Genomic DNA, 15587 nt, shown 5'->3' with positions numbered 1-15587 from the left:
TGGTGCACACCTGTAGTCCCAGCTACTTGGGAGGCAGAGGCTGGAGGGTTGCTTGAGTCCATGAGTTCTGGGCTGTAGTGCACTGTGCAGGCTGGGTGTCTGCTCTAACTTTGGCATCAGTATGGTGACCTCCCGGGAGCAGGTGACCACCAGGTTGCCTAAGGAGGGATGAACCAACCCAGGTTATAAACAGAGTAGGTCAAATCTCCCATATTGATCAATGGTGGGTTCACACCTGTGAATAGCCACTGCACTCCAGCCTGAGCAATATAGTGAGACCCTGTCTCTTTGGGATTTTAAACATAGGGTCGCACAATTTGATGGGTGAAGTGATGGACTGGTAAAAGAAAGCAGAAAGGGCCAGTGTGAAAACCAATATATATGAACTTTGTATGTAAACCAGTATAAAATAAAGGGTTGGGTTTTTTTAAAAAAAAGAATTAATGCTTTTGAATTGAGGTGTTAGAGCAGAGTACTGAATAGCTCATAGACTACCAAAAGAATAAACAAGTCCATCCTGCATGAAATACCACCTCCTTAGAGGTAAAGGTGATAAAACTTCAACCTTGGGAATAAGGGGGAGCAAAAGATATCATGAGGGAAAGGTGGAGGGTGAGAGAAAGGTAGCAAAGTCCTTAGCAAGATGGATTGACACAGTATAAATGATGTACGTTGCATTGAAACAGATGACGGAGAGAACTATTAAAAATAAGGATATGATTAGGTATTATGTGCATGACAAGAGTCCAGAATAAGAGCTGCATAGTAAAGTGGATTGGGGGCACGGGGGATTATATAACAGTGGAAGGACTTTTTTTTTCATTCTTTTCTTTTTTTCAACCTTACCTTCGTGAAAAATACATGCAAAAATTCTCATCCAAACACTGTTGTTTTTGTGTCAAGTCAGCTGACCCATAGCTGGTCCTCTAGCAGGTTTTCAAGAGGCAGTTAATCTAGCAAACATCTTATAAGAATAAGTGGGACTCATAATGCAAGGATGGCTCAAGATAGGAAAAGCAATCAGTGTAATCTGTCCCAACAGTAAAACAAGGGAAAATAACAACTTAATCATCTCACTTGATGCAGACAAGGCACTTGACAAAATTCAATACCATTTCCTAAAAAAAGCAATCAACAAAATAGGAATAGAGGGAGAATGTCTTCAGCTTAATTAAGAGTATATTCACAAAACAAATCACCAACTTCACTCTCAGTGGAGAAAAATTAAAGGCATTACTCTTGAGAATGGAAACCAGACAAGGATGCCTGCTTTTCTTTGGGTTGACAGGATATAGAAAATCCTAAATATTCATCAAGAAAATTATTGGTCCTAATTAACCAGTCCAGCAAAGTGGCAGAGTACAAAGACAAATATACAAAAAAAATCAACCATCTTTCTGTACAATAAGGAAGAAAATGCTGAAAAGGAAATAAGGAAAACAACAGTGTTTGGATGAGAATTTTTGCATGTATTTTTCACGAAGGTAACTGATCTGTAATTTTCTCTTTCAGTGCTATGTGTGTGTGTGTGTGTGTGTGTGTGTGTGTTGTGTGTACCATCAAATCAGATCTGACTGGCACAAGAGGAGACTGCCCCTCCTTCTCCAGCAGAGCATCTGTTGGATTTGAACTGTGTACCTCTGGGATTGCAGGCCACCAGAGCTCCCTTCCAGTGGTATCTTTACCTGATTTGGGTATCATCGTTATTTCACAGAATGACCCTGGGAGTGTTCCATCTGTTTCTATATTCTAAAATAGTTTTAAGTAGGATTTGTAACAGTTCTCTAAATATTTGGTAGACTTTGCCAGTAATCTGGGCAGGGCCTTTTGAGTAGGAGCTGCTTTTTTAAAAAAAAAATCTATTCTATTTCTTCTTTTGTGATGAGTCTGTTCAAATGCTTTACTTTTGTTTGTGTTAGTTTAGGTAGGGCATGAATTTTTGTCTATCTCCTCATGATTTTAGAATTTGAATTTGATGGCATATAGTTCTTCCTTCTGTTACTATCCTTTTTATTTCAGTTGGTTCTGTTGCAAGGTTGCCCATTTAATTTATGTGTGAATTATTTCTGTCTTCACTTTCTTTTCTTTTGTAAGGTTTGCCAGCCAGTGGTTTAACCATTTTATTAATCCTTTAAAAAACCTAACTCCTAGTCTTGCTGATAATCTATGATGTTTCTGTTCTCTATTTCATTGATAAAATTACAGAACACTACTATAAGAAATAAAAAGAGACCTAAAGAAATGGAAGACTATACCATACTCAACCATAGGGAGACTTAGCATTGTGAAAATGACAATACTAAAAGCAATCTATAGGTTCAATGCAATACTAATTCAGATTCCAACATCCTTCTTCAAAGAGATAGAAAAAAAACCCCACCCAATTATCAACTTTATATGGAAATGGGGAAAACAAACCCTCCCCTACTTTATATGAAAGTGAAAGAGACTTCAGATAAGCAAAGCTCTTCTGAAGGATACTGTCTGATCTCTAAACCTACTACACACCACAGTAATCAAAACAACATGGCACTCGTAAAGCAAGAGCCACACAGATAAAAGGAATAAAATAAAGAACAATCCATCAATCCATCCATATATGGTCAACTGATCTTTTACAAGGGGATGAAACTCATGAAATGGGGCAACAATTACCTCATTAACAAATGCTGTTGCAAAACTGGCTATCTGTTATTGTTGTTAGGTGTATGACCCATAGCGACCTTGTGAACAAAAGATTGGAACCCTGTCCTGTCCTGTACCATCCTAAGACTTCCTGACATACAAGAGCCCATTGCAGCAGTTACTGTGTCAATCCACCTGTTTGAGGGTCTTCCTCTCTTTCACCAACCCTTTCCCAGCATCATGTCCCTCGCCAAGGAATAGCACCTCCTAGCAATATGTCCAAAGTATGTGAGGCAAAACCTCATCATTCTTGCCTCCAAAGGGAAAAAAAAATCAAAATGGATGGCAGAAGGGACTCTAAATATTGCACTGGAGCATCGAGAAACCAAATCTAAAAGAAAATATGTCAAAGTGAAAGGGCTGAACAGATGACTTCAAAGGGCAGCCTGAGAGGACAAAGCAAAGTATTATAATGGAATATACAGAGAGCTGGAATTGGAGAATAAAAAGGAAAGAATTTGCTCAGCATTTCTCAAGCTGAAAAAACTGAAAATCAAATTTAAGCTTTGTGTCACAATACTGAAAGATGCTATGGGTAATATATTGAATGACCAAGAAAGCATCAAAAGAAGATGGAGAGAATATACAGAATCACTGTGCCAGAAAGAACTGATTGACAGTGTAAAATTTCAGGAAATACCATATGAACAGGAGTCAATAATAATGAAAGAGGAAGTAAGAGCTGCATTGAAGGCACTGCCAAAAAAATAAGTCCCAAGAAATTGATGAGATATCAATTGACTTGTTTCAATCAATAGATGCAGCCTTGGATGCACTCACCAGTCAATGCCAGGAATTTGGAGGATGGCTGTGTGGCCAATAGATTGGAAGAGGTACATAATTGTTCCTCTTCTCAAGAAGATTGATTCAACTTAATGGGGAAACTACTGAACAATATCATTGAAATCACATGCAAGCAAAATACTGCTGAAGATCATTCAGAAATGGCTGGAACAGCACATAGACAGGGAACTGCCAGAAGTTCAACTGAGATTTAGACGAGACTGTGGCACCATGGATATCATTGCTGAGGTAAGATGGATCCTGGCGTAACATAAGGAATACCAGGAGAATGTCTATTTGGTCTTTATTGACTATGCAAAGGCAATTGACTATGTGGCTCATGGCTCACAACAAGTTGTGCCTGACATTGAGAAGAATGGAAATCCCAAAGCATTGGATCAGGATGCTGTTGTGCAAACAGAGCAGTGAGCACTGCATAGTTTGGAATTGAGAAAGGAATGCATCAGGGTTGTATTCTATCTCCACACCTGTACAATCTATATCTAGCTGAAATAAGATTCATATTTCACATTACATACAAAACTAACTCAATATGAATCAAAGATCTAGGAACAAAATCAAAAGCCATAAGATTACTAGAGAAAAACACAAACTAAGAAGCCCTAATCTATGGCTTAAGTAGATATCAAGTATAGCTAAAAATGTACAAGTGGAAGAGTATAAAATGGATGAATGAGACTTTTAAAAAATTAAGTTATTATGCTCATAAAAAATTTCTCAAAAAAGAGTTGTTGTCATTATGTGCCGTTGAGTCACTTGAGACTCATAGCGACCCCATGTACAACAGCCTAAAACTCTGCTCTGTCCTGTGCCAATTGCACTGTGTCTGATACATCCATCTTGATTACCCCAGTCACTGAATCAATCCACCTCATAGAGGGCCTTCCTCTCCTGCACTGTCCCTCCATCCTCCCAAGCATCCTCTCCAAGGACCGGTCCCTCCTTACAACATGTCCAAAGTATGTCAGACGAAGCCTCAGAATCCTTGCCTCCAAGGAGCCACCCAGTTTAACCCTCTCCAGGATGAACCTGTTTGTTTTCTTAGCAGTCCATGGCACATTCAATACTCTTCTCCAGCACCACAGCTCAAAGGAATCAATTCTCCTTCTATCCTCCCTAGTCATTGTCCAACTCTCTGACGCATAACTAGTGATAGAAAGTATATTATACAGGTTGTTTTTGTTGGGTACAATAGAGTCAGAATTGACCCTTCATCAGGTTTTCAGAGGCAGTAAATCACACAGAAGGAGATTGTCTATTCTTCTCACATGGAGCAGCCAGTAGATCTGAAACGTGTCTTTGGGACTATAGTGCAACTTCTGCCATTAAACCACCAGAGCTCCCTCTTTTATAGATTAGGAAATATATCTGGCAATGTTACATCTAACAAGAGGTTCATTTCCAATATGTATAGAAAACCCCAACACCTCAATAAGAAAAATACAAACAATCCAATTACAAAATGGGCAGAAAATATGAAAAGATCCTTCAACAAAGAAATTTCTGTGGTCTATAAACACATGAGAAATGCTCAAGATTACTAACTCTTAGAAGTAAATCAAAACAATAACAAAATATCATCTCATTCTAGAAACAATGAAGAAGTTCAACAAGGACTGCAAACAACAAATGATGTTGAGGAATGGTGAGATGGGAACTCTTTTTCTTTTCTTTTTTTAAAATTTTATTTTATTAATGTTAATGGACATTTACAGAGATTTTGGATTTCCATTCATTCATTGTTGCACTTTTCTCCCTGCCCAGCCCTACTCCCCCTCCCCAGTTCACTCCTCTCTTTGAAAAGTAAAAGAAAAATTCTTTCTTTGGTTTATAATACCCCTGCACCCCTGCCACCACCCCAAGTACACTCCACTATGCAACCTTAATTTTGGACTCTTGTGATAACCATAATACCTATCATATATCACTTTTAAATTATTCATCTTTCTTCTTATTGGCTTTTGTTCATATAGTATTTTGTGGAATTTTTCTTCATCAGCTGACACTTTCTGACAGTGTATTTGGTCTATCTTCTTTTGCTGCTCGTGGACTGTTAAACATTATATCCATCACATCTTTCAGTATTGCAACTTGCAGCTTAACTTTGTTCTTCAGTTTCTTCAGCCTGAGAAATGCCGAGAGAGTTCTTCTCTTTTTATTTTCTGACTTTAGCTCTTTGCACATCTTGTCATAATATTTTGCTTTATCCTCTTGAGCTACCTTTGAAATCTTTTCAGTTCTTTTACTTTGTCATCCCTTCCATTTGTTTTGGCTTCTTGATTTACCAAGGTAATTTTCATGGTCTTTTCTGACATCCATTTTGGTTTTTTCTTCTTCCTACTTCTTTGTAATGATCTGTTGCTATCCTCATGGATGATACTTTTATATTTTCCCACATATCCTGTGGTCTTTGATCATTGATGTTCAATGCCTCAAACTTGTTCTTGAGATGATTCTTAAATTCAACTGGCACAGACAAATAGTCATATTTTGGATCTTGTGTTTTCAGTTTTAATTAAAATTTGTTTATGTGTAATTGATGATCTGTTCAACAATCAACATCTGGTCTGGTTTTGACTGCAAATATTATGCTTTCCCAACAATTCTTTGCACAAATATAATCAGCCAGATTCTTCAGTAGTCCATTAGATGAAGCCCATGTGTAAAGTCACTGTTTTTTTTAAATGGTAATTGTTACAAATAAATCACTGAGGATACAAAACTCAATCTTCAATCTCCAGCCTCATTTCTTCAATAATTTCATACATTCCTACTACCATTCCTTCCTCATTGTTTCCAACCTTTGCATTCCAGATCCCTATAATTACTACTGGATCTTGACTGCATGTTTGGTCCATTTTGGACTACAAAAGTTTGTAGAAATTCTCAAACTCTTCTTCTTTGGCTTTAGTTGGTGGTGCGTATATTTGAATAATAGCCACATTAAGAGGTCTTCCGTGTGTGTGTGTGGTGTGTGTGTGTGTGTGTGTGTTTGTGTGTATAGTATCTTGTCACTCACTCACAGTATTGTACATAGGGATAGATCTTGAAATTATCTTTTTAACTATGAAAACAACGCCATTCTTCTTAAGTTTTTCATTGCCTGAATAGTTGGCTATGTGATTGCCTGATTCAAAGTGACTCACACTTATTCTCAGTTCACTGGTCTAGAATGTCAATCTTCATATGTTTAAATTTTTTAAAATTTAATTTCTTTATTTTTCATTTCAGTGAACGTCTACAGAGATTTTGGAATTCCATTCATTCATTGTTGCACCCCTCTCCCTGCCCCCCCCCCCCCCCGTTTGCTCCTCTCCTTCAAACGCAAAAGAAAAACTCCCTCATTGGTACATAATCCCCCCACACACATCCCCCAATCCCCAACTCTTACACTGTTGACAGGAACGTAAAATGGTAAAACCACTATGGGAATCAGTTTGGTATTTCCTTAAAAAGTCAAAAATAGAAGTACTATTTGATCTAGCTCTTCCAATAAGAAACAAAAGCTGTGACCCAAGCAGATATGTGCACTCCCATTTTATTGCAGTTTTGTTCACAAAAATAGAAATAATCTGAGTGCCCATCAATGAAAGAATGGAGAAATTACGGCACATTTACACAATGGTGTACTATACAACATTAAAAAACAATGAAGAATTCGTGAAACGCTATACAACATGGATAAGTCTCAGAAAATTATGCTGAGTCAATTAATTAAGTCAGTCACAAAAGGAAAATACCATGTAAAGTCACTATTATAAAAAAAGTAGAGAAAAGTTTAAATAGAGAGAAAAATCAAGCTAGTATGGTTACCAGGTTGAGAGGAATGGGGGGAGGAGTTAAAAAATTAATTGATAGACAATAAACATTTCTTAGGATACATGAAGGGAAGGACAATGTGGAATGAATGAATGCCAGACATTGCATATATCATGATTCATATTGCATAAATTATGCATGATACTGATTGAAAACAACCAAAAAGTATGCTTTGTAAATCTTCATTCAAATCACAATTAAAAAAAATGTGGAGGTGACATTCTCACTCAAATTTACTGCTGTTGAGTTAGAGCCAACTCATAGCTGATCCTTCAGTGGGTTTTCGGAGGCTGTAAATTTCATGGGAGGAGAGTGCCCATTTTTCTTTCATGTAACTTCTTGTGGGTTCAAACCAGCTGCCATTAGGCTAATAGTGAAATTCCTTAAAGACTATGTCATGGAAGCCTATCTACTCCATCCAGCCTCTCATAATAGAAAAAAACAACCAAACTGTTTTGCTAGTCTTTAACTACCACTACTTACATTTAGTTTACATTCTGTGTTCTAGTAGAATATCTTAAAGAGAAAAAAAAAGGGTTTCTATTGTCCTAAAACCAAAACCCTATGTTCCCTGTGATCAAGCTGAATGCAGCCCTCAATCATTTGCATCACTGTGGTGCTGAGAATGGAGTAGCTTTGACAAAAGGAGGATTCTTTAATATTCTTTGTCTAATAGGATGATCCCTAGATCTGTGCTTCTCAAACATCAGTGCTCATAAGTCACTCAGAAGTTGTAAAGCAGTCTCTAACTGAACAGGCCTTGAGGACTGCCGAGGAGTACATTTCTGTCAGGCCATAGGTTTCTTTCATCATAAACCCACGCACCACTTCACCAACCTCTCTCAGGTATTAACATGACTGACGTGTACCTGCCAAAGTGTGTCAAACTTCTTCCCATCAGGGATGGAGAGTTTGCCAGTTTTGTCTTTATCGATGCGATAATGCAGCACCTTCCCTTCATGCAGGAGACAGAGGGCAAAGGATCCGTTGTTGTCTCGGGCTCGAATCCTGAAAAATAAATATTCCAATTACCTTTGCTTTGATGCTCAGTGCGCAGAAGTCCAGGAAAGAATTCTGGCCAGGCTGGTAGATGGTCAGGAGATACTGCCAGATCTTTACTCCAGAGAAAAGACCAGCCCCTTAAAAAGGACACGACAGTTGAGGTTTCTGTACAATATGCCCATAAAAATCCATCTTTCAGCTTTGAAACTTTTGGCTAGTTTAAGACTCAGATAGTGTGTGACAGGTTGGAGATTGGGAGAACCATAGCTATGAGTTAGTTCTGACTTAACAGAAACGAGTTTTTGAGTTTTGGAGTGTTTGGGGGGGAGGGCGCGGAAATCCTAGTTAAATGGAGTTGATTCCAACTTATGGTAATTCCATGTGCATCAGAGCAGAACCACAGAAATGCAACTGAAAGTAATGGCTTATTTTTGAGATTACCAGGCCCTTCTTCTGAGGCACTTGTGGTTGGATTCCAGCTTACATCTTTTGTTTGGTAGTTAAGCAAGTTAACTGTTTACGAGTGAAGGACTCTTAAGCAAAAGTTTGTTGGCCAGAGAGGAGGTTATCCTTACTCATATCCTGAGGAGTTAAGACTGAGACCACAAGCAGATGAATGAATGCACAGAAGATTTATGAGACAATCTAGTCAAAGCATGTAGGACTTAAGGAAACAGCTCTCTAGGCAGGGCTGCAAAGACAAAAAAAGTGTAAACAAACCCCCTCCCAGTTTATTGACTCAGTCATCATTACCCTCTCAATAACTGAAGCCTTAAGAATCATTAGATATTAGAAATCCAAAATCTCTCTAAATGTTCATTGAAATGAATAATAACAATAAAAAAAGAAAAAAATTTCCTTTCTTATAAAAAGAAAGAATCCTTAGATAGAAGAAAGTGTTATCCACAAGGGTCTCAGAAACCATCTGTGTTTTCTGAAATCAGGAAAATGAGGCCCAGAACTAACAAACAATGGCCCAAAGGAACAGTAGTGTATAGAAAAGAGTTCAAATATTAGGGGACTTGAGGTTTCAAGAAAGTTTCTAATGCGTTCTTCCATAGCATTTAATGGACTTTGAAACCAGACCAAGCTATACTTTCCTTTCCCTGCCATGTTTATGTATTTCAAAATGTAAACCTACGAATTGGGATCTGAACTGTGATATGTGAAGCTGAAATTTTGTTTTACCAATAAATTGGATTTGGGCTGGTTTTTTTCTCCTCTCAAGTCATGTGGTAGATGGGTTCTCTCCATGCCCCACTCTGTGAGGTAGAGAGACACATATCCATACCTTTCCTGGCCTTTGCAAGTGCCTACTTCTGGAACCTTCTGTACTGTGGAAACAGCATCTTTTCCCCAACCTATCCAAATGTTTAGAACCCAGAAACGTTGAGTTGCTCTTTTCACAATCAGTTAAATGTGCTGGTTGCTGGTAAACTGCAAATAAATGAATAACAGAAAGAAATGAACTTTTCTTATATATATATAAAGTAGTCTCAGAAACTCAATGGAGAGTCAGCTGAGGCAGTGCCAGACTTGACAACAATGAGAATGAGAGCTGAATCAGAGAGGAAATATAATACAGGACTTACTTTACTTATGACATAACTGCTGAATAAGCAGAATAATTTGGAAGTACAAAGAACTATACAAATGTTAAAGTATTTACTAATTTGTATATACTGTAAAACTGATTTTATGAGAATTACATTAAGGTCTATACCAAAGGTTATATCAAAATGTTCTTTTCCTTGATTCAGAGTTTTTCCATCTCTACTATCTCAGGGCCTAGATGTAATAAAAGGGACCCAAATTTTGTTTCCTAAATTTATGTCCCATCTCTACTATTTCATCTTACCTTGGATACTGATTGGTATTTTATTATTAAAACTGAAGCAGGAGATCAAATATGATAAAGGAGAAAGGAAAATATGATGTAATTGATCTTGCTAGATATCAAGAGAAATAAAAACTATGAAGCATCACTGCCTGTTTCTACAAAGGTTTGATCTCTGTTTCAGGTGAGACTTAAGGTGCAATGTTTATTAGCCATTGGGAGTGAATTGATTGTTTTCGGCCTCCTATTTAAAAACACACTGGTCATATCTCTTAGATTAAAAAGCTTAAAAAGACTAATAATGCTAAGTGTTGAGACCAAAGGGAGCAAGAATCCTAACATACTGTCAATTAAAATGGAGATTAATTAATATACTCTCATAAACAATTTGTAATTATCTACTAAAATTAAACATATACTGTAAATATCCTGTGAATCAGCAATTCCATACTCAGGTATATAAAACCTGTATACTTTACATCCCAGAAAGTATGCTGGGGTGTTTAAAGCAGCATTTTATATGGTGGTCTAAGCAATCTCAGTATTTACTGGCTACTGAGTGAGCAAATAAATTGTGGATAATTTCTTCTTTGTCTGTAGTCTGGTACAACAACTAGATGCTGGCAGATACTGGTGGGCACTCTTTAAAGCCTAACAATGTTTAGCCTATAGCCACAAAGAGTTGGCAGGAAAAGTGACCAGACATGAGTGTGCAGCTGGCAGGAAATGAAGGCAGAAAAGGGAAACCCACAAACCCAGCATCTTTAAGTGGCAAAGACCAGAAAGCTGAGTGAAGATTAATGGCCAGTAACTGTGATATCTATTGGCTGCAGGCAGTTCCTAGGTGGGCTATTTTAACAGATGGATAAAACTGGTTTGGAGGCTGATGTGTTCCTCCACCCCCTGCTACTTCCTGTTACTCAGGAGCACTCCTGCCAAGGTTTCTCCACTGCAGACCACCTGAAAGGGGGGAAGGGGAAAAGGCAGACCTTCCAGTTGTTGTTTAACTGCCTTGTGTTCAATTGACCTCCACTTATTTAGGACTCCATTTAACTCGTTGCCCTTTTGTCAATTCTGACTCATGGTGAAGATGTATGCCAAAGTGGAAGTGTACTCCATGGAATTTTTCATAAGTAGATTCCAGTTTTTTTATTTTGCTGTTCCTCTGGGTGTCTTAAATTACCAATCTTTAGCCTATCTTTTCTTTTTCCTTGCAATTAATTTTTTTTAAAAATTTTACCTACAAAGTTCATATACATTGTCCCTCACACAAGATCCCCTGACCTCCCCAACCCAGTCCCATTCTTCTCATCAAACCATGCAACCCCAAGATTACCGCCATCCCCCTTAGATCCTCATACACATTTTACTAGTTCTCTATTTCTACAATAATGATCTTATACAGGATTTGTCCTTATAAGGCTGAGCTAGTTAGCATAACGCTCTCCAGTCCTTCCCAAGTTAGGTAGTGATTTACAAAATCATTGCTCCAGCCTATCTTTTTGCTTAGTAGTTGTATGTGTTAATCATTTGCATCATTCAAAGTCTTCTTGGTCATAGAAAGTCTAGCATAATTTTTTCCTCAATGATTGTTTTTAAGGAAGTATGTTAACAGAAATGAAAAATAGTAAGAAGTTCTCTGAGTGAGAAGAGGTGGGAGGGCAGGGAAAAGTCAAGCCTGCCTCCTATTGTGGTAAACTGTCTACTCATAGTCTCCAAAGATTTTTGCCCTTTTCACCCTACTGTGACCCGGTGGCTCAGAGGAAGTGTGAGTTGAGAGGAGGCTTTCCAGAGGTTGTAAAGTTGCAAACAGGAGAAGGCAATTCCAGCCCACTAGGCTCCCATTTCTGTTGGCAGGGTAGCAGAGAGATTGTTGAAATGGGGGGTGGGGTGGGTGGATAGCTCAGAGAGGATTGAGGAAGAAAGGTTATAGGCAGAGTATACAGGATGGTGTTCACTGTGCACAGAGGGGCCTGAGACAGAAAAGGGTTTACCTTCCCCTATTAACCAAAGCTGAATTCTAGATATTGTCTGAAAGACCGCTCTCTTGCCCTCAGTCAGAAACAGTTCCACAACTGCAGCTTTTCAAAGGCAAAAATCAGGGATGAGGAGACAGATATATCATGTAGGTCAGTGTAGGTAAAATGTCAAGGATCCTACTCGGGAGAAATGGCAGCTCTATTATATACATAGGACAAAAAAAGAAATGCTGTTTCTGGGAGATTTTGTTTTGTACCATGGCCAAATATAGGTATATGTGCTATCACACAATGAAAGCAAGATAAATATAGAAAGCAGGTCCAAATCTTGGGCTATATCAAGCTATCCTTTCCCATTTTTAAAAAATTTTTATCACTGACATCATTTCTCTCATTCTACTTTAGCTCTTTAAGATGGAACTAGGTCATACATCTTCTTTCCTAGTTCTAAGTTTCTTATCACCATCAATTAGATCTTATAGTAAATGATGATAGTATACAGACATGCTCAATGAACATCTGAAGATCACGAAAGCCAAAAGGTCTCACTAATTTGTGATCTTAATTACAAAATTTGCTTTTGAAATTTAAATACACAAAGAAAAAAGGTGAATTTCTACCTGAGCAGGGAAAAGCAAGTGGCAAATTTGTTATGGTTGGGTGCTATTAAGGTGACCGAGACTCATAGCTACCTCATGAACAACAGATCTGAATTTCACCCTATCCTGCACCATCCTCACCATCTCTAATATGCTCAACCCCACTGTGTCAATTCATTTTGTGAAGGACCTTCTTCTCTTTCTCTGACCCTTCACTTTTGCAAGTATGATGTCTTTTCCAGGGAGTAGGCTCTCCTAACAACATTCCCAAAGTATAGAGACAAACTTTTACTATCATTGCCTCTAAGGAGCGCACTGGTTACAGTTTATCCAAGACAGACTTGTTTGTCCATGGGGTATTCTGGACTCTTCTTCAACACTACAATTCAAGGGTCTCAAGTGTTCTGTCATTTTTATTCATTGTTCAAATTTCAGAGCATAGGAAGCTATGATCTAAGACTATAGCTTGGATCAGGTGCACCTTAGTCTTTAAACTGACATCCTTGCTCTTTGGCATTTTGCAGAGGTTCTTAGTAACATATTTTCTCAATGAAACATACTTTTTGATTTCTTGATTGCTGGGTGTTGATTATGGATTCAAGTAAAATAAGATTGTTGACAACTTCAATCTTATCTCCACCTATCAAGATATATTGCCTGTTGGTCCAGTGGTGAGGATTTTTGTCGTCTTGATGTTGAGATATAATCTATATTGAAGGCTGTAGTTTTTACTATTTTTCAGCAAGTATTTTGTTTTAATCTTGAGTAAGCAAAATTGTGTGATTTGCATAACACAGGCTGTTGATGAGTCTTGCTCTGATCCTGATGGCACATGATTTGCTCAACATGAAAAACTGAATAAGTATGGACAAAGGATACAACCTTGACGCATATTTTCTGATGTTAAATCATGCAGTGTTCCTTTAACAACTGCTTATTTTTCTAAGTATAGTTTTCATGGGCACAATTAAGTGTTCCAGGATTCCCATTTTTCTCAAAGTGATCCATAATGTCTTATGATCCACAGAGCCAAATGCCTTTGCAAAGTGAAGAAAACACAACTAGATACTCTTTTTTGTATTCTCTGTTTCAGCCAAGATCCATCTAACATCAGCAATGACATTCCTTGTGCTATGGCCTCTTCCGATTTCAACTTGAATTTCTAGCCACTTTCTGTCTATGTGCTGTTTGAGACTTCTTTTAATAACCATCTGCATGATTACACTTAAAAGTGATTTTAATGATATTGTTGTATAATTTCTTCATTTTATTGAATCACCTTTATGGGTGGTTTTCTTTCTTTTTTTTAATGGAACAAATATGGATCTCTTGCAGTAAGCTGACCGAGGTAGTTGTCTTACAAATTTCTTGGCATAGGATAATGAGCACATCCAAGACTGCATCTGATTATTGAAGCATGCCAATTCATACTCCATCAATTCTTGGAGCCAAAAAAAATTTTTTTTGTTTTTTTTTTACCAGTATGCATATAATTATTCATAAATATTGTGTTTAATTCATGTACATAGTAAGTGTTGTATGTGTGTTTCATATTTTCCTTCACTGACATTACATTTCATACAATCAATCCCTTACATAGTGTTTTATAAAATCAATCGCCATTGGACTGTGCCCACCATTACCTCATCTTTTTAAGTCCCAGTTGGATCTCTCTCATTTCCTTTACCCCTTCCTTCCATCCACCAAATTGTGTGATCCCCCATCATCACCCCTTTGCTCCTACCCCTTCCCCCCTTGGACCCACACACACATTTTATTAGTTATCCTTCTATTTTTACAATAATAGTCTTACATAGTATTTGTCCTTATGAGACTGAATTAGTTCACTCAACATAATGCTCTCCCAAGTCATGTAGTATTTTTTAAAATCGTTGCTCCCGAGTGTTACATAGGATTCCATTGTGTGAATATAACACAGTTTCTCAATCCTTTTGGTTGTGGTTGTAATATTCCCCAAGGAAATCAGAACTGAGGCACAAATGGAGATTTGGAGCCTTATTTTTTGCCAGTGTTTTCTGGATACTACTTCCATTTACTGGTTTTGTATATTCCCTCTATCTTCTTTTGATCTTTCCTGAATAATTCAAGATTTTGTCCATAGAATCCTTCAGTATTGCATGGTTAAGGAATAGTGTACATCAGGATTGTATCCTTTCTGTATATGTAGTCAACTGGTATGCAGGGCAAATAATTCATGAAGCTGGACTCTATGAAGAGGAATGTAGCGTCAGGACTGGAAGAAGAAAGACTCATCAAAAACCTACATTATGCAGATGATACAACTTTGCTCAAAGTGAGGATGATTTGAAATGTTTTCTGCAGAAGATCAAGGACTACAGCCTTCGATACAGAATACACTTCAGTATCAAAAAAGCAAGGTCCTTAACTCAGGGCCAGGAGGCAACATCATGATAGATATAGAAAGGATTGAAACTATCAATTATTTCATCTTATTCAGATCCACAAGCAACACAGTTGGTAGGAGCAGTCAGGAGATCAATCAGGAGAGGAATTGTTTGAGCAAGTGTGCTGTCTGTCAGGGATACTTAACAACAATGACGCCAGTTTGAAAAATAAAGTGAATCTGATTCAGGCCACGGTCTTTTCAATAACTTGCTACATATCTTAGAATCTGGGTTTTCCTGACATTGAGATGTAATCTATATTGGAGGCTGTACTCAAGAGCAATGGTGTCTCTCTGGAGACTAAGGTGCGCCTGATACAGGCCATGGTTTTTGCAATTACTTGTTATGCATCAGAGAGTTGGACAATGACTAGGGAGGATAGAAAGAGAATTGACGCCTTTGAGCTGTGGTGCTGGAGAAGAGTATTGAATGTACC

General features: G+C 37.8%; 1 protein-coding gene across 2 annotated transcripts in view; it reads right to left on the bottom strand.

Moving 5' to 3' along the window:
* Nucleotides 1-15587, bottom strand: part of SYK (spleen tyrosine kinase) — a 248996-nt gene that overhangs the window by 156942 nt on the left and 76467 nt on the right. For both annotated transcript variants that reach the window (XM_006901174.1, XM_006901175.1), the window contains exon 3: nucleotides 8178-8316. In XM_006901174.1, coding sequence (XP_006901236.1) covers nucleotides 8178-8316 — 139 coding nt within the window. The remainder of the gene's footprint in view (nucleotides 1-8177; nucleotides 8317-15587) is intronic.

This window comes from Elephantulus edwardii, unplaced genomic scaffold, assembly GCF_000299155.1.
Source record: "Elephantulus edwardii isolate Elephantulus edwardi_28Jun2011 unplaced genomic scaffold, EleEdw1.0 scaffold00313, whole genome shotgun sequence".
NCBI classification, from domain to species: Eukaryota; Metazoa; Chordata; class Mammalia; order Macroscelidea; family Macroscelididae; genus Elephantulus; species Elephantulus edwardii.
Note: the sequence above shows the minus strand (reverse complement) of the source record. Positions and strands in the feature narration are given on the sequence as shown.